Source organism: Rhea pennata, chromosome 3 (assembly GCF_028389875.1).
Source record: "Rhea pennata isolate bPtePen1 chromosome 3, bPtePen1.pri, whole genome shotgun sequence".
Taxonomy (NCBI): domain Eukaryota; kingdom Metazoa; phylum Chordata; class Aves; order Rheiformes; family Rheidae; genus Rhea; species Rhea pennata.
Genome location: NC_084665.1, coordinates 78,780,468 through 78,799,543, shown reverse-complemented (window position 1 = coordinate 78,799,543; position 19,076 = coordinate 78,780,468). Strand labels below are relative to the sequence as shown.

The following is a 19,076-nucleotide window of genomic DNA, read 5'->3' as shown; positions in this document are numbered from 1 at the left end:
ATCTCAGTTGCCTTCATTAACTTAAAATTCACAAAGTGCACAGTTAAGATATGCCAAAAAATTGAAACTGCTACTCTACCAACAGCTGCCCATGCTTAATACTTAGTGGTCTATTGGAACAAAGTATGTTCTTTCAAAAAGATGTGTAAGAAAAGCCACTGTAAAATGTTTAGTTTCAAAGATGCACTAGGAGTTTTCTGTAAACTGAAAAGTAGAAAAACATGGATTAATTATGTAAAGAAAAGAATACAAAAACCACTAGAAATGACCATCAAACTTTCAAAGAACAAGCACCACAATGGACGTTAGCATTCGATTTTGTAGTGTACAGCAATGTAATAATTTTACTCTAACCAATCCACTTCATCAAACTCTGAATCGTCTTCTGAATCACTGTATTCCACAGCAATACGACGAGAAAGTATAGTAGCAACATCATTCTCAATGCGCTCATGTTTAGCTTCTTGTTCACGTTGCTCTTCAACTTTGCGTAGCTGAATACCTGAAGAACATCGAATCACAAACGTGATGCTGTCATTCTTTATCATTTATACAGAGTATTCTAGCTTATGATTCACAAAATGCTTTGCAAGCAAAAACAAAGGCTGAGGACGCTGTCCTCCTCTGATAGAGAAGTTCTCTGTCAGATTTTGAAAAACAAGAATGTCAGAATTGTCATAGTAGATTAGATCACCAGTTCTTCCACTGGCTGCTTCTAACTTTTCGTTAAAAATCTTCCAATAGCATTGTAAGTTATTAAGCCAATTTACTATTTGCGTTTTCCAAAATGTTTTGTACTCTTTTCATGGTTTCAATGGAAAGTTACAGCTGTCTGAGTATCCTAACATCACTGCTTTCTGGTAACTCAGTTTTGATCATATAATGATCTGTGTGGGGATAAAATATTACTTAAGAGTCAAACACAAAGCACAAATAACGAATACTGATAATATGAGAAAGTTAAATGCCAATAAATGAGTCAAAAATATGACAGAGATTGTAATATTTTGGGTTTTATAATCATGATACCATAGATCGACACAGTCTAAATTTGACCTAAATCCTGTACTTAATAATCCCTGTTGTCAACTGACAGTAAACACAAGCACAGTACTTAGATGGAACTTAAGCTATGATACCTTGGGCCTTGGCTTCTTGGGCAAGGTTTGGTCAAAAACTTTTTAAAGGATCAACTAAATTATACCAGTAGGCTCTCCTTTATTAGTTCTTTGCTGATACTTTCTACTAATGCTAAGATATACTTTTCATCGTTTCAATGATGTTAGCACTTCAGGTACATATACATGCTTTAAAAACTATTTTGAATTAGCAGATATTAAAGTACAACATGATTCTGCATGATTCTGAAAAGAATGAAGTACTCAAAGCGTTTGAGAAAGATTTACTATTCAAAGTGACCACACAGTCAAAGAGCAGCACTCATAGTGCAACAGTGACTTTTTTGGCCTCAAGCACACAAGCTAAAATGTTTTGGCATGTACATATAGCTCCTTTGGAAAATAGAGCTTTCCATTGGAAAATGTTACCAAAGCAAGATAACCTCGCACTTCTGCCACTCACTTGCAGTGTGCTGGTGGGGTACCTCGCAATGTAAGACTATGCCATTACTTTGTTCAGACCAGTGAAGATCAGACTCTTAACAGCTTTAGATCTTCAGCAATGATTTCTGAATGTCATTTAGATGTTGTTGTAATATAACAATAATCAAAATTCAAATGTCAAATGATCTGTTCTGCTCTTACCTAACTCAGTCTGTGAAAACATTGCTTTTGACTTTCACATGATCTGTAAGTTATCAGAACTAGGTACTTCCCAGGTAAACAGATTAAAGAGATAACCTCCACAGATCATCTCTTAACACATGTACATTTCTAACTTCCACAGAGAATCAGTTTTACAATCCAAACTATATATCTGAAGTGCAATCAAAGGTTGAGAAAAATCTGCCTACTTGGCAATATATACACTGCAGAGAATAGAAAGCAGAAAGATGTAGATGCCGTACTCTAACTTTTCACATGTGAAATACTCCACTCTTTGATGTCTCTTAATAGTCAAAAATTACCTTTTCGTATTGCTTCCAGCAGAACGCTTCTAGCATCACTGATTACAGGAAGAGTTGAGGGGTGGCGTTTTGGTTCAGGAGCAGGAATCACTTGGGATGGTGGGGATGGAGGCATTAGTGGGGCATGGGGGCCAGGGACAATGGTTGTGGGAGGGGGGTGCAGGACAGCTGGAGGGTGAGAAAGGGCTGCAACCGTGACAGGAGAAGAGGGTCGAATGCCAGGAGGAGGCAAGGGAGGAGGTGGTGGGGGTGGAGGAAGTCCCTGTACTTCCCCTTGAGGAACTGGGTGAACTGGTACAGTTTCACACACTTGGGCAGCTCTAGTGACAGGAGGAGAGGGTTGTGCTAGGGGAGGAGCAATTGGAGGAGGAGCTGGGTGTAGGACTCCAGGAGCGATCTGGAGAGGAGCTGGTGGAGGTGGCACTGCCGGGGCCTGCAAAGCAGCTGTGGGAGGAGGTGGTGGAGGTGGGACTGGGGGAGGAGGAGTGGAAGTCATTGCAGCTCTTAGTGAAGAGGTTGACAAAGCAGAGGGAAGGGGTGGTGGCGGTGGAGGGGGAGGAGTGGGGCTCACAAACACTGGTGTTCTGCCTGTTGCTGGTGATTGAGGACGATTTTCTACCAAGCCTGTAGTAGAACTGAAATACCAAATAACAGAACAAAATCATTAGAGCTGGAAAAGCAGAAAAAACAGTTAAGAGTAATTTCTAAAAAGTTAAGAACATTGAACACTGGTCATTAAAAAGTATGATGTACTATGACAATTTCAATTATTCATACTTCACGTGCAATGAACACTAATTCACAGTATGGTGTAAGCATCAGTCTTTCTGTGGGCCTTTGTTCATGTCCAGCTATTAACTGAGTTTGTGTTTTTATAGAAACGTGCATCTTTTTCAGAGGTTTCCTATACTAAGATTCTCCCCTCCCATTCCCAAGTAAATCCAGGTTATTTATCTGAAGTAAGGGAACTCGCAGTTGTTTAATTTGGTCAACTCACAGAACTTTTTTAAAATAAAAATTAAAAAGTATGAGTAAAGGGATAAAATTGAAATATGTATTTAAAGTTCAAAGACAAGGTCAGCAAAGCTAGTATCAAAGGTCATCAACTGTAGCTGCAGAGAGGTATATTTTATAGCCTGAATACTCATTTTAGTGCAATGAATGGGTGAATCAAAGAAAACAAAAGGTATCAGTAAGATTATTTTCCTGGAAAAACACCAGAATAATTTTTCAGCTGTTATGGAAAAGTTAATCTAAACACAAGCATTTCTGCATATATTCTCCTGAGCAGTGACCAGATATTCCTTCCACAAGACTAACATTTTGGTGACTTAACAACCATGCCTGAATTAACTGTCTTGTATTCCAAACCATATGTACCTGAGCATGAAATAAGATTTTGGGTATAAAGCAACAGGGAAAGGACAACCAAAAGCTCACTCTAAAAAAAAACAAACAAACAAACAAAAAAAAACCTCTCAACATGTATCCAATTTTGGCAAGCCACAGAGAAACAGAAAATAAAAGCACTTTAAAAAGCAGCTGTAGTTTAGGAAATCTGATGAATATATATTTTTGACAGTAGACTGTCTTACTGTAGTATGTTCTTCCTCTCATGTGGGCTGAAACACAGTTCAATATTAATAATCTCAGATTCTCCAAAACTAAATCTTGAGATCTCAGCACTTTTCAGAGAAACATTTTTTTAAAGGTATCTGTCCTCTCACTTAACTCAGGAAGAGACATAGTTGCAATGCTAATGGCCAGGTGGGGCCTGTCCCCACAGCGGCACACTGTCGGGATTAGATTCCAACACTTCCCTCCAACTCCTGCATGGCCTTGCACTGCAGAGGGGTCAGGGCTGTGGACTGACAAAGCCCTGGGATGCTGGAACTTCTTGGGCTGCATGAAAATAATACTAATGACAGTTAGTGGGATTGGTGGAAAAAATAACGCTTCCTTCCTAATTGATCTGCACGTAGTTTGACCACTTCTTACCTAACGCAAGGAGGTACAGGTTTGACTTCTCCTGCTCCGTGCATTGGAGGTGGTGGCGGTGGTTCATGTGGTCTGACCAACACTCTCTCCTCAGCTCTGTTCAGAAGTTCAGACATCTGACTATAGGGTAACGCAGAAAGAGAATACGATCCATCCATATGATCCACGTATGCTTGAGATCTGAAGGAAAATAGATACATTCTTCTTAAGTATGAAAAATGCATTCTACTGATCTGACATAAGCATTAGTAAAATAATCATGAATGTTCCCAACTATTGTCCTGTATTTCAGTTTGACTTCTCAGTTCAAATCTCTCTTGTACTGTGCAGCTTTTTAATAATTTCCTCCTTTCCATCCCATTGCTTCTAGCAGCTCTTCTGACATATATATTAGACAATTTTTACAATACATGAGATCTTAGTCTTCATTAATCACATTATTTTGAGTTAAATAAATGTAGCAATACAATTAGAAGAATACACTAGAACGTATTATGCAACAAACATTACACTAGTAATGGTTTCTGCTACTCAAGTCCCTACATATAGGTAATCATATTCTTTCATAACATGCATGAACTACCTATCAAGTGGTAGCATTTACTACTGAATAATTTAGACAAACTTCTGTCAGAGGACTTGTATTCCCAATTCTGTATTTAGATGTACTAAACAGCTACATTAAGCAGCTATACAACAGATGTCAGGAAGACGATCTAAAAATTTACTACTGAGAAGCAGCAGTAAAATAAAGATAACTACAACTTCAAATGATTCAAAATACTTGTTAATATCAACTGTAGATATACCTTGAGGAGGTGACTAGTTACAAAATTTTCATTAACTACTTAAAGATATCGGTAAGTGTCAATCTTTCTCTACTGAATTTAGAAGAAAGGTCTCTGCAGAATACTTTTTAACACTTAAAGCTTTATTCTAGGTTTCCACATACTTCCATCACTGTAGTATCTAAGTCTATTAATTCTTAAGGGGCAAAGTTTTTCTTCTGTTTTTCAACTGCACTTGACACAGTGCTGTTCTTTATCCAAGCTACATGTTCTGCACATTTATTGCTTCCAAGCACTACAGCATTATTCTTAATTTCAGTGCTGTTACTGAAATAATTATGGCTCAGGCCAGGGTCCTGGATAATAAAGGAGTCCTGCATAGAGTACGTCTCACGTGGAAACATACAACACAGGAGAAAAACAGCAAGAAAGCAGGTATCTCTGGCAACTACTTGACATAGTAGTTTATAAAGATACTACAAAGCTGGTATCTTCCCAGCAAAAGACACATCACCCATAATTGAGTTGCATCTTACTGACTGAAACACATTGAAACCATTTTTACTTTCTAAATTAAGAGAACTAAGTTTCATTCAGTCAGGTTTTTCCATTTTTCAGACACAGACCACTACTTCCTAGAGTTATGGTAATTATCCACTGTTACTATTAATTTTATTTGAAAACCTGACAAAGCTAAACCAAATCCTCTCTTAAAATGCTTTTGGTCAATGAAGGATAGGGAAAAAATCTTAACTGTTCTTTAGAGGACAGCAAACACTTTTCAACATAACAAAGCAAACCCCCAAAGAAAATCATACCCCCCAAAACTGCTACCATTACTTGAATGTCAGCCCTCTTTCCTCTGATAAGTTTCTCAGTCAGTAAAACGGACTTTGTTTTGCAGAAGCAGCACAAGAGGAAATACAGCAGGTGTATCATTCGAAATGCGGCTTTTAGCCACCTGCAAATGCATGCTGTGAAATGAGAATCCAGCAGGTTGGAGTTTATAATAGGCTATAACCAGAAACATCAATCAAATTTGGGCTTTGTTCATGAGTAAAGAAAAGCTCAGTGATCTCATCCAAGCTCCAAGAGGACATTTGTTCACATCACACCCACCATATAGTCTTGGCAGTTTCTGCTCAAGAAAAATCAAGAGACTGGAATAACAGGGATTTTGTAGGTCAAGACTGGAATGTAGTAACACACCTGGGTGCAAGCCTGCAGCAGTGATATTAGACTTTCTTCAAGTCGGAGGCAGACACCTCCATATCCTCAAAGATATAATGAATTCCAGAGATGTACACTACTCTTAAAAATAAGAAGATAATAATAACTCCTTTAAGGACATATTGGCTAAGACTTTTAAAATTGATTTTTGGTTGATCTAGATCAATGATTTCCAGTGCATTTCAAGAGTGGCAGCACCACTTCATCATTTATCCTTTCTCAAACATATTTACTATGTAGAACGAATAGCTGCATTTAACAAAGGATAGAAAAAATAAAAAGAAACCTTGATTCAAAATGTGAAGCTGGGCCATTAGCAACTTCAATGTGCTTATGTAAGAGATTAGCATCATCCTCTGCGAGCTCCGGACCTTGGGCTAACTTCTGCCACTCTCTCCGTCTGTCATGAGGTGCCCTTGGCACTTTTTCTGGTTCATGAGGGCGATCTAGATTTTTCTGCTGTAGGAGAGTTGTGCAAATAAAACTGACAGCTGAGACAGTGTTTTTAAATTAGTTGCATACAAACATCAGCCACAGAACAATGAAAAATAATCCCAATTAAAGTGCAAGAAATATTTGAATTTCAGTCTAAACGTGATATGCAAACCAAAAAGTTTTGTAGGAGGTAGAAGCTTTACTCTATTGGATAATTAGCTGAAGAATATAGTGAAGAAAAACTGTATAATTAGCTTTTTATTCTAAGCGTGAAATGGAATTCTGAATCTGACACACACATTTACTGTTTCTATGTACGAAATATACAGAATAATGGTGAAACAAAAAAATAGCCTTACTTTTGCAAAATTGCTTATTTAATTTTAAGAAAATATAAACACAGGGTTCCATGCCTACCAATTTATTCCTCATTTTCAGAGAACCTATCTAAGAGATTTCATTCTGTTTTTTTCTTCTGTAAATTAGTCAGAATTTTATACTTTAAAAAATATTCCAGTGAAATCCTGGATTCTTACTGTATTCCTGTATAATTCTGCTCTTCTTCAAGTCATTGTTAGAAGTTTAATAAGTTTTGGCAAACCTGCTGTTAGTTACAGTAAGAGAGCATGAAAGTTCTAAGCCCTTTTAATAGCAGGTTATTATTATCATCATTATTTATTTGTTAAAATTGATGGAATTGAATGAATTAAAGTAGTTCTAGGTTGAATGGAGAAGATCATAATTATCTATATAAAATCTGCATTGTTTTATTGTATAACCAAAAAAGTAACGTATGTGCAAGCAAACCCTTTCCAGAAAACAAACAAAAAAAAAACCCAACTAGAAGCTATTTAAAGCTAACATATATACCTTCTGCTTCCTCTTTTCTTTTCTTTTATCTTCAGTGTCCTGCAACATCTTTTCCTTCCATAGATCAAAGAAGTATGAAGGATTGGTATAAAACTTTAGACCCTCTTTTCCATCATCTCTGAAATACAATGACCAACATAGGGCATGCTGTTTATTTGACAATACACGACTAAACATTAAGGAAAAACAAAGGCATATTAAGAACTACCTAGCACTGCAAGCCCTCAAATATTTTGCTGATCATGAACATTTAAAACATTAAAAGATTAAAAACATTAAAAGAACATTGACCTCCTAGGCCATCATTCTTCACTGTCCTCCCTCATAGTCAAGACCTTTATTTTAGAAAAGTAATGTAAGTTGTAGACAAAGAAACTGCTTTCATTCCAGTGACTCAAATCTTGCTCCTAAAATAATGAATAAATCTGTGTGGTTGGGGTTGAAACTACTGATTCAAATTAACTTTTGGCACAGCAAACAATATCCATTTTCATTAAAGACTTTCCTTTCTACAAACTTAATCCCTGTTTTTATCACTTTTCATCCAACAGCATGACACAGTTCAATATATACAGATATTGAGGATGGCTTTTTCTTGCAACTGTTATATTGGAATTAAAATTTTCAAAGAAATAAACTTTTAACATTTCTAATGTCTTCTGCTACCTGTATTTCTCAAGTAGCTTCACAGTCTCAAATGCAATTCCTTAAATATTCCAGTGCTATTCAACACGGGTAAGGTGCCTAAATATAACACTGTATTACACAATATTTACAGTGTAAATAACTGTAATAATAATAAATATTTTACTTACTTAATAAACTAGATATTGCTTTTGATAATATATTTTTTTTTTTACTTACCTGTAAGGAGTGAGAATGTTAAGCGGAGGAGGCTGTTCACAAATGTCATAAGTTTCTTGCAAAGGAATAGGCAGAGTTTTGCGGTCGAAAAGTTGCTGATCTTGAATTGTGGAACTTCGGAAAGCTTTCCTCATTGTAATGTCCTGCAGTGACACTGAAAGGGGATATCACCATTAAAAAAAATATGATCAAAGATAGTTTATTTGGCTTAATCCGCAATTGCTTTATGCATTAGCATTACTGCTAATACCTTATGATCAGCACAAGTACACTTTGCAGTGCACATAAATTCATGCAACACTACTGCCATGGCGAGATATTGTCAAATTATGTGAAAAACGTGCTTGTAATGTTCCAACATATTATCCTTTATTTAGTTTCACAGGAAATTTTTGCTCACCTAGACTGATACCAGCACTCTGTCTCCACCAAGTAGTTCCACAAATCACTTTGTAGGACTAGAATATAATTCTGTAGTTCAGAAGTACCTAATAAAATCTACCAAAACTATTTTACAGTCCTCTTGGTACTAAAAACCGACTCCTCATCTTGAGGCGAAGATTTTGGGTTTATCTGTCATCAATAAGCTCAATTTTGCATTCCTTGCACATACATAGCAGTTCAGCTGAAGACCCTTTGCCAAATCAGCAAATCACTTAAGTTTGTTCTACTGATGCTAGTGAGATTTCATGGGAGGTGACAGTGTTCCAACACATGACAAATGCTTTTCTTCAATCAGTCTGTTTAATCAAGATGACACTCCCAAGTATCATCAAGATGAGATTACTGCTATTAAAAACTGTATATCCTTTTGTATTTCACAATCATCAAAATTTAGAAAACATCTGGCAAGTTGAGCAGAAAGCATCTTGCTAGGATTTTAAAAAGATTAATGGAAAAGTGACTGCAAAAGATGAAGCTTGGACTTCTTGGAACGGTGTACCTGCTGTGTCTCATATTTTTCTCCCTCTCTGACGTTCCATCACTTCAGCAGTGAAATCTATGTGTGTCTTAAGCCTAGCTTTGCAGCCAATGTGAGACTTTCAGTAAATAAAGCAGCAGACTTCTCAGTGTTTTTTTTTAACTGCAAACAATTAAGTACTGAAACAAGACAATTTTTAGCCACGATAGCAAAGAGAGCATTTTTAGCACAAGTACCTTATCTATTAAAAATTCCTTATGTTTATTTTAAACAAACAGGTTGTAGGTAGTGCCCTCCTTTTCTCTAGATGAGAGAACTCTTCCCCCATCTCACTACTTTTGAGAAAATCACTAAGGCCTTTGGCAACAATTTTTTTTTCAGTAGTGCCAGCTACACATACAAGCATACACACACACACACACACACACACACTATAAAACAGCTGGATTTCTATTGTATAACCACAAAGGGGCAGAAGGCAGGACATTTTTCCCAGAGGGCCTGCAGTTCCTGGAATATTCTCTCTTTTTACCCAAGTGCACTCGCAGAATCCTTTGTGAGGCTAAAAACAGGATTTATTTGATTTTCAGTTTGGCTTTTGAAGTTTATTACAGCTGGCAAGGTTGTGTGTTACTAAGGAAGTCTTCTCCTCTTTACCCTTAGGTTCTGTTTCATTACAGTGTCTTATCCTTTTAAATGCCTTTAATTAACTGCTCAGAAGCCTTTTAAGTATGTGAAAGAAGTACTAGCAATGTACAAATGCCACCACAAATCTCAATTTCTATAGGTATTTTTGCACTCCTAAATAACTACATATATTTTGTACCCATCTTGGAGTATAGCTTATTATTTGCTAACAAAAGTTTACAATTAAAAGAAAAGAACTGGGGTTTATCTCATCTAAAAATCCAATCTTAGATTCTTTTATACCTTAGTTGTTTTTCCTTTGGTTGTTGATTTTACAAATCTCACCAAATGTACTTGTTCAGAGTTGCCTGGTATTCCTGTAAGTCTTTAAACTGTCTGTCATTTCTTGGAGACTATGCCAACAAAAATAAAAACTAGGATACCTCTCTTGGAACCTATGTACATTCTCATAGTAATGAAATAAATGAAGTATTTTTTTCCAATAAATATAAAAGTAGTTCCTTGTTTTAATATTAAAACACTCACATTTGATACTCACTATATATAATCTTTTGAATGACCAAATATAGCAGGTCTGATTCATGATCTCTTAGTTCTAGATTTAATCTTCACTTTTTGTAAACATATACAAGGCAGAGATCACAGCTGAGAATGACCAAATCTACTCTAAAACTACACTACATAGCAAAGGCCTTTAGAGAAAACGTACATTGCAGAATTTTCACCTTCTACCTACGCTTCCTGCTTTTACATTCAATGAAAGCTGTTCAGCGAAAAACATGCTATTACTCTAAAAACTGGCTATCTTACAACAAAATTATCAGGCAAATGAAAGGACATGGCACTGATATACCTAGCCTACAGAAAACAAATTATGCTGTTGCATGGTTTAGACACGAACTACTGAGCCACCAGCATGCTAACTTAAGATCGACCTTCTTACCAAACAGCCCATAAACTCAATAACACCTAAGAAAACTGGAAGAAAATCACAGAGAGCATTTGAAGCTCAACCCGTGTGCACAGATCTTTGCGAGGGACCCGCACTCAAATCCAGCGTTCAGGTAAGTGGAGATGTGCCAGGAAGTGACTTGTTATGCAATTTAATTTAACAGCCTTTTTCTTTGTTTGACTTTGGTGGTAAAAACTCTTACGAATTAATTGACCGTAGAGCTTTCTCCATGTTAACGTACTGCATGTGGAGGTTATGATCCGACTGGCACGTATTCTCCTTTCTGAACTTCTATTACACATTTACACTCAACTCACTAAACCGCTCTGCAGGGGGACAGTAAGCGAGCTGCCTCTTAGAACGGGACTTACTATCCATTCTTCTAAGCGTCCCGATGGGCTGACTGCAAAGTTAAAACGGAGCCTCCCACCTTCTGTTAGCATGCAGGACACAAGCACGTCGTCGCTGTCAAGCTTTCGAGTTCTCTCCCTGCCAGATGCCGCCTATCTCACCTAGAGCAAAACTCTCATCTCTCTGCAGGATTAATCCAACAACACTGTCCCATCATAGAAAGAAGAGTAGTTCAGCAATGTTTCTACAATGTCAGTTAAAAACAGGCTCATGTATTCAAAGCCAGCAGTTTACCGACATACAATTCATTGTTTTTGATTTATTTCCACAAATATGTCAAGCTGCTTCATCATGGCATTTCAGTTGCCGTTAAGTTTTCAAGTTTCTTGTCACCATTGAAATAGATACACTGTAGAAATCAAGAATCTGACGCAGTACATTTGGTTTCCAATTTGAGATTAAAACAGAAATCGGGAGTTTTTTCAGCTTAAAGAACCAGTAGATTAATACACAGATAAATTCTTAGTTTATGAATTCTCCTTCCATCAGGATGCTATTTATTTTTGAGTGATACACTACTGTTTCCTAATTCTTTGTTATACCGTACATCCGAGCTGCACTGTGTATCCGTATTTCAAAGAACATAAAAATGAAGATGAGTATTTTAAAACCTGTAAAAGTTTAACAGATATGAAATTACTTACCTGTGCTAACACTTCAAGCTTAATACCACAAAGAAATTCACAAAATGTGGTAAATAAGCAAAAATCTCTTATTATATAAAATTGCATCATCAATTTTATATTTTGAGAGAGAGAGAGAAGGAGAGAGAGTGTGAGAGAGAAAGGTTATTTATGAATTAAATATTAAAATTAAACACCATTACGAAGAAACGACATCTTTAGGGTTTATTCTCTGATCAAAGAGAATATCTTATGCTGCAGGGCTACTGAGACCGATGACCTTAGTTCTGCTCTATAGCAAGAATGTATTTTTCCCAGGCCTAAAAAGGTCCCAAATATAATAGTTCCTGCACATATGCAGGTTAGTTTCATGTATAACTGGAATAAAGTTGAGTTTACTTAAGAAAAGCAGAGGATTTTTTTCCCCTGTATGAAAGATTAATATCTCCACTGAGGAAGAGAGATGCATGTAAAAAGAAAAAAAGTAAAGGACAAAATGATACATTTCACAATCTTTACACAAACTCTACCCATAGATACCTTCTTACTTTATGGAATTTTTAAATACAACGGTTATTTCCATTCACATTTCCACTTTATGTTACATCACTGTATAAGGCCAAAATATTTCAGTTGAAAGCTGACCTTAAATTCTCTATCAATATGAAATTACTTTGTGAAATAAAGAATTTGAATAAACCTTTTGTAACTGTTCAAGCCAAATCCAGCTGAACAGCATTTACTGTGTAACAGAAGGATTCCATGCCACAAGTCAGTTTTGGCAGGATACAATACTAATCCAGGTTTAATTTGGTTTTATTCTTTGAGATATTTTAATAATTCTGAATGATGAGAAAACACACATACTACCCCAAAACGTCAGGATTTTTGTTCTACTGTCGGCTCCACCAGAAATATCTCGTCCAGTATCTGCATCTTGTTCAATTTATGTTCCTCAGGCTGCTTTTGTTCATGCTGCTTAGTTTTAAATGAATCTTATTCTTTTTCCTCTTTCCATAATAGCATAGGCCCAAAGGAACACATTAAAGCTTATATTACTGTCTGCTGGCAAAGAACTATCAACTCAGAGACATTTTGCAAGCTGTTTGCTGAACAGAACTACTGGAATTTGCTTAATTCTTTCATAGAAGGTTAAAAAAGGGCATTCTGTGAGTCCACTTCCATATTTTTGCAAATTAACTCATTTTCCAAGGTTTTGGGCTTTATCATGAAAATATGCTTTCTCCACATCTTCTCACATTAACATCCTCCAGCTGTTTTAGCCCCTATGTTTTAGAAAATAGGGCCATTTGTCATTAATTTCTAAAATTCAAACCCAAAGGAGGATACCGAAGGAGAAAAGGTTTCCTGATCCCTTATTTCTGAGGAAATACATTACTGGATTTCTTCTCCATTCTTCTTCCTCACCTGGTGACTCATTCTGGGCAGATATTTGTGAATAAGGAAGAATGAATATGGCTCAAAGATTGGATGGTCTTACGTTAATAAAAATAACCATTTAATAGTTCCTGACACCAAGAACTGCATGTTTCTCTGAAGTCCTAACAGTCACCGCTATCCTATGGCAGGAGACAAATCCAGGGTAACTTGAGTCACACTGAGCCATTCTGGACTTGATCAAGTAGACCGCATTTTCAGTCCTGTTTTATTTAATTGCAATGTCTGTTCATTCCTTAGCTATGTAGTTTAACAAATATATGCAGAACTGTGAAAAGCTACAAATATGGTGTATTTGAGACTATACTCTTTTAAAAATCTTTCTGGAAACTCTCTAACATCAAATAGTCATCAATATTTAGCACTGAAATCTACAACCAAACTTGTCAAAGGCCATTTACATGAGGAAGTACAAATTTCCATGTTACTACCCTTAGATGCTTTAACTTGATTTCACTTGAAATGGTCTCTTCATTTTTCTGAAATGTGAATGACTGCCATATCAGACATGCTGTATCAACATAAATCCCACTCTGATTTAAACCAATAACTAGGTTGTCAAGGGTAAACACAGAAATGACATTAATACTCTGGAGCATTATATCTGTTACAAGACTACAATTGCTGACAATTTCTTACTGTATATAGAAAGGATTTTTGTCATTATCCAATCATAGTAAACATAGTATTTTATTGAAAAAGGTGTATGTGTGTGATTTATGCTCAGTTGTAAAGAGACTTGGAAAATTCCATTAATGTAAGAATTCCCTTAGGCAAGTCATGATATTGTGGAAAATTTGCTACTAGCTGTGAACAGCTGTCTTTCAAAACCTATTCTAAAATAAATGTCACAAGAGTACAGAATCAACACTTCCTTAGCCTAATTTTATTAATACTGGAAACTAGAGTGGAATAAGTAACAAAACACAGCCTCAGACCATCCTCCTGGTTTGACACTTCATTCTCCCTGAATAACACACCACTATTATACCTAGACATTAAGAACTGAAACAGCTTTCTATGTTTTAGAAGGGGATCCCAAATGCAATCTGAAGTTACTTTTCATGATTGGGTGCAGTTCTACTTTAAGAATCTCAGCCATACCTTCTAGAATATCCTAAAACTGTTTAGGTTTACAGGAGTTTTAATAGTTTCATCTGTAACAAATAGATATCCAGGAAGCAAAAATTATTTCATTAGATTTGTATATTAGGTGGTCTATGTGCTTTTATTGCACATCATTCCTATAGTTACACAATGCCTATGCATTGGTTAAATCCAACTAAACTACTGTCTCAAAAGCATGAGCCATATCCTACTGACTGTTTGGAAATACTTGTTTTCTCAGAGCTAACCAATATTTTTATAATTTAAAACTATTTAGAAAGAAATAAGCATTGGGGGAGAATTCTAGTGTGGCGTATGTCATTCTAAACGGAGCTATACAAGTATAACTTTATGCAAATTTTGATATAACATGATATCAAGCTAAGTGTAAAAACCCTACTTGGACAAATGCTAGGAATCAACAGGAGTAAGTTTAAAATAGAGTAAAGAATTACTCCCAAGAATCGACATAATAAAAACTACAGATATTATTAACAGTAATACAATTCTACTAAAGTGACACAGTCCTGTAGCAGTTCTAATGTAAACTCATTTTTAACAGTACTGTTCAGTAACCATGAAAACTTTGAGCTCAGAAAGTTTCTAAAGGTTACAAAATAAATCTGTAGGAGAAACAGAAATCAATCGCTTTCTCATGATGTTTCACTCTATGTTCTATATTTATAATTTAAACCATTATTATTTCCATTTCATGCATCAGTGGTGTTTGGATGACAGAATAACAGCTCTTCAATACAAGAGTTAACTTACGTTCCTCTTCTTTTGGATCAAGCTGCGTAACACTGACAGATAAGCGATCTACGCGTTCTTGTAACGAGTTGACTCTGAATGAAAAACTGTGTGCTTCATTGAAAAGTTCACCAAATATATCTTCTGCATATTTACCTGAAATAAAAGGAAAAAAAAATCATGCCACCAAACAGCCAAATGAGTATGCCTTTAAAAATATTTCTGATGACTGTTTAAATAAGTAAATCTAAGATGTATGAGTATTAGCCCTTATAAGCTGTACTTAATAAGCTTACTAAGAATGCTTGAGAAAAATAAAAAAATGAAATGTTTAATTTGCAATTTATTTCTCATAAATGAAATTATTTAATACATTATAGGACAGATCTTCAGCTAGTATAAATGGGCTGAACTATGCTGACACACAAGGAACTAAACCAATTTAGTTCCTTAGGTATAAAAGGATGATTTACAGCATCTGAAGCTGTTCCCCTAAGAGGATTAACTAATCTTTCCAAGTGAAATTTAACTCAACATTTCTCATAATGAAGTACTGCTTCCACTACTACTGTTCAGAAGATCTTCCAAAAAGGGAAGATCAGATATTTACATCTAGTGTAATTGGAACCAGGCTGTTCACAACTACACATTAAAATAACAAATTTTAATGAAGAGTCAAAATTTTAATAATTTTTAAGAGTCAAAATCTTAATAATTGACCAATTTCTACAGAAGTAAAGAATAAGAATCTTCTTTATCACTTCAATGGGCACCCCACATTTAACCCAACAGAAAAGGAGATTCAGATACATGGAAAAAAGGAGCAGTACCAAAATTCTCCATTATAGGAGGCAGTACTCAGTGCTACTAGTATGTTTGAGATTCAACTTGGATAGCCTGCCAGCATCACTGAAAAATGCACTAGACTTTAGCAAAATTTGGACCCATATTTCTGAAAGGACACATGATAGATTTTACACTTACATTGTGTTTGTGTGCAATTTGTGTGCCATTTCTGCACTCACAGTGTTTTTGGAAGTATAATCACAAATTTCTAACTACCTAGTCTGCATGCCAGTTTTGACAGGTATAATAGAAAAGGTTATTTAAGAAAACTTTGCCTTTTTTGCACAATAGATCAAGAACTACCCCAAAAAATGAGGGCAGTTTTTTAAAAAAGATACTAAAGGGACACCTAACAGAATTAAATCCTTACAAGCAGTACGCAAACTACCTGAGGACATCATGTAGCAAGCACAGGGCTAATGTATACCATTTATTAAAAACCTTAAGTAACAGCAACAGAAAATCAGCACAACTATAAACAACGTTAAAAGAGATAGTAGAAGAAAGAGGCAACCACCAGAAAGTTGAGATCCTGTAAAAACAAAGAAAATAGAAAGGATCTTAAATTCTAGCATGTTAAATGTAAAAACAAAATAAAGATAGGCCAAAAAAATAGCATGAGGAACTACCAGCAAAAGAACCAGAGCTAATTAATACTGCTTGTAACACAAGTGGCAAGAAAGCCTGCCAGGGAGTCTACAGAGCTGATTATTAATGAAGGGATAAAGGAGCACTCAGCAAAGACAAGGTCATTGCACACAAGCTACACTAACCCTTTCCACTGGTGTTCATAGTGGAAGGAGGTGGAGAAATTCTCATGCCAGAACTCTTCGTTGTGAGATACTCAGCAGAGAAACTGAAGTGACTATAGAAAAGGTTAGGAAAATAAATTGACAAAATGAACAAGTAATAATGTAATGAGTAAGTAATAATCTGTAAACCTCCTTAATACCTGCAGACTGGAAAGCAGTAAGCAAAAAACCAAGTTCCAAAACATTTTGCATGAAGTATCTGGAGAGCTACAGGCCTATGAGTCTGACATCCGTATCAGACAAATTAGTATAAACATCATTATTAAGACATTTCTAATTATAAAGAACTGAATTAACAGATACCTGGATGACCTGCTTGAGAAGAGTCAACATAGGAATTCTTTCAAGGATTTATAAACACATGGATGGAGTGCTATGATCTAGTTAAATTTCCAAGAGAGATTTTGAAATCCCTAACCAAAGCTTCTTAGGAAAGCTAGACAGCCAGAAAATAGAAAAGGATACGATATAATATGGATAAAAATTCATCAAAAGATATGAAATGGAGGATAGGAGGAAACAACCAGTCTTCCCAGTAGAGAAATGTGAGTCTTCCTAAGCCTCCGTACTGGGGCCTATGCTATTCAAGATACTCACAAATGACCTGAAAACAAGTTTCCCGATGACACTAAATAATGCAAAAGAAATACACTAAGCCCCCATTTTCTGGGGCTTTCAGCCACCGTGAGGAACAGATTAAAGGTACAGCCCTTCTTAGAACTATGCACCTCCAAGTACAAGGTCAGAGTAAAGCACAGATGGAAAACAAGCAGAGTCTATTTAGTTGGAAACTCATCTAACATAAGACTTTCTAACAAATGTCTTGAAACTTTAACCTGTATCTGAAGCACAATAAATTACTTAAAAATATAATCCACTAAGAGCAAGAGTACTACATTTTAACTTACATTTACTGTACACAAACTTAATTTTTCATATCATGTATTCCAATATATTCTGCTTATTCAAATTAATTGGACAATTCATATAATATTCAGTTAAAATTAAGATCAAGTGTAAAATTTCATGTATAGAATAAAAAGTAAATTAGAAGGCTCTAAAATCTAACAACTTCCTCTACATAAGATTTACTTTAAGGCTATCATTTGTTTTATCTACATCATTTCATCAGGCTTACAACTCACCCACCTCACACTAATAAGCTCCGACTGCAAATAATCAGTCTAAAAATCTTTTTATTATGCTGCGTGCAGCCATATTGTACAGAATAATTTGCGGAGGCTTATAAACAATAATCCTCAAACGAGAAATACATTTAAAACAATCTGGCGTGTTTGAAGTGGTATGGCAGCCTTAATGTATGCACCTACAGGCCTGTTGGCAGCCTGCTTTTTAGCTTGAAGTTTATTTTACTAAACGTTTTTTTCAAGCAATATAAAATGTTTGTTTTTAGTGAAATATACAGCTTCTGTTCAAAACAGTACTATGTGTGCATATATAACATTTTTAATCCAGTATTTGCTGTCCTATCTGCGTGTATTCTACATAAATAACTTCAATTTTGAATGGAGTACAAAAGATAACACTGAGCACCACAAAGTGGCACAAAAATTCAGCTGAAGTCTTATAAAAAAAACCATGTCATCCTAGACTGAACTCCGTGCTGAGTCTCTGTGTTTAGTAAACAAAGCTGATCTCATCCCACTTAATTTATAGGTAATATGTTAGCATAGTAAAGGACCAAAATTAATTCTATTATATAAAATTCATATTGCCAGTATATTATTAACACTGGAGGAAAAATAAATCCTGTTTGTTTTTTCCAAAACCTGTACTGGCATTTCATGCAGTACTACAAAGCAAATGACAGATGACTATGGCAATTAAACTAACGCCTTAGGATCTTGGTCACAGCTGGATACATAACATCAGATTAGAAAGATCAGTGATCTTATTTGCCTATTCAATTAAATGACAATATAGACTTCGGCAAATAAATGATTTCAACATCTGTGAAGAGTTTATTTTAGTGTATTTGCAAAATGTGCTTAATTGACCACGACTATACAGCTAATTTGCCATTTTCCAAAAAAACTTCATATTCTCTCCAGTATTACCAGCTCTACTTCTCCAACCATCGTATTAGCATTTATTTTTATTAATGGAACAATGGGGTTTTTCACTGACACGTGAGGACGCATTATTTATTTTTAATGAAGAAATAATTATTCACATTATTACTCTTATCACAGCTTTTTTCCCATCTTAAAAGGACGTTTTCGCAACCCTTCAGTAAGAACGGAACATAGGAAAGG

At 35.6% G+C, this 19,076-nt stretch overlaps 1 protein-coding gene across 1 annotated transcript in view; it reads right to left on the bottom strand.

Annotated features, from left to right (window-relative positions):
- Positions 1–259: 259 nt before the first annotated feature.
- Positions 260–19,076, bottom strand: part of WASF1 (WASP family member 1) — a 101,396-nt gene continuing 82,579 nt past the window's right edge. The window contains exons 3-9 of the mRNA XM_062570969.1: positions 15,164–15,298; positions 8,272–8,425; positions 7,408–7,525; positions 6,389–6,561; positions 4,085–4,264; positions 2,087–2,721; positions 260–502 (exon numbers count right to left, since the gene is read on the bottom strand). Of these exons, the coding sequence (XP_062426953.1) occupies positions 345–502; positions 2,087–2,721; positions 4,085–4,264; positions 6,389–6,561; positions 7,408–7,525; positions 8,272–8,425; positions 15,164–15,298 (1,553 nt within the window). The 3' untranslated portion in view covers positions 260–344. The remainder of the gene's footprint in view (positions 503–2,086; positions 2,722–4,084; positions 4,265–6,388; positions 6,562–7,407; positions 7,526–8,271; positions 8,426–15,163; positions 15,299–19,076) is intronic.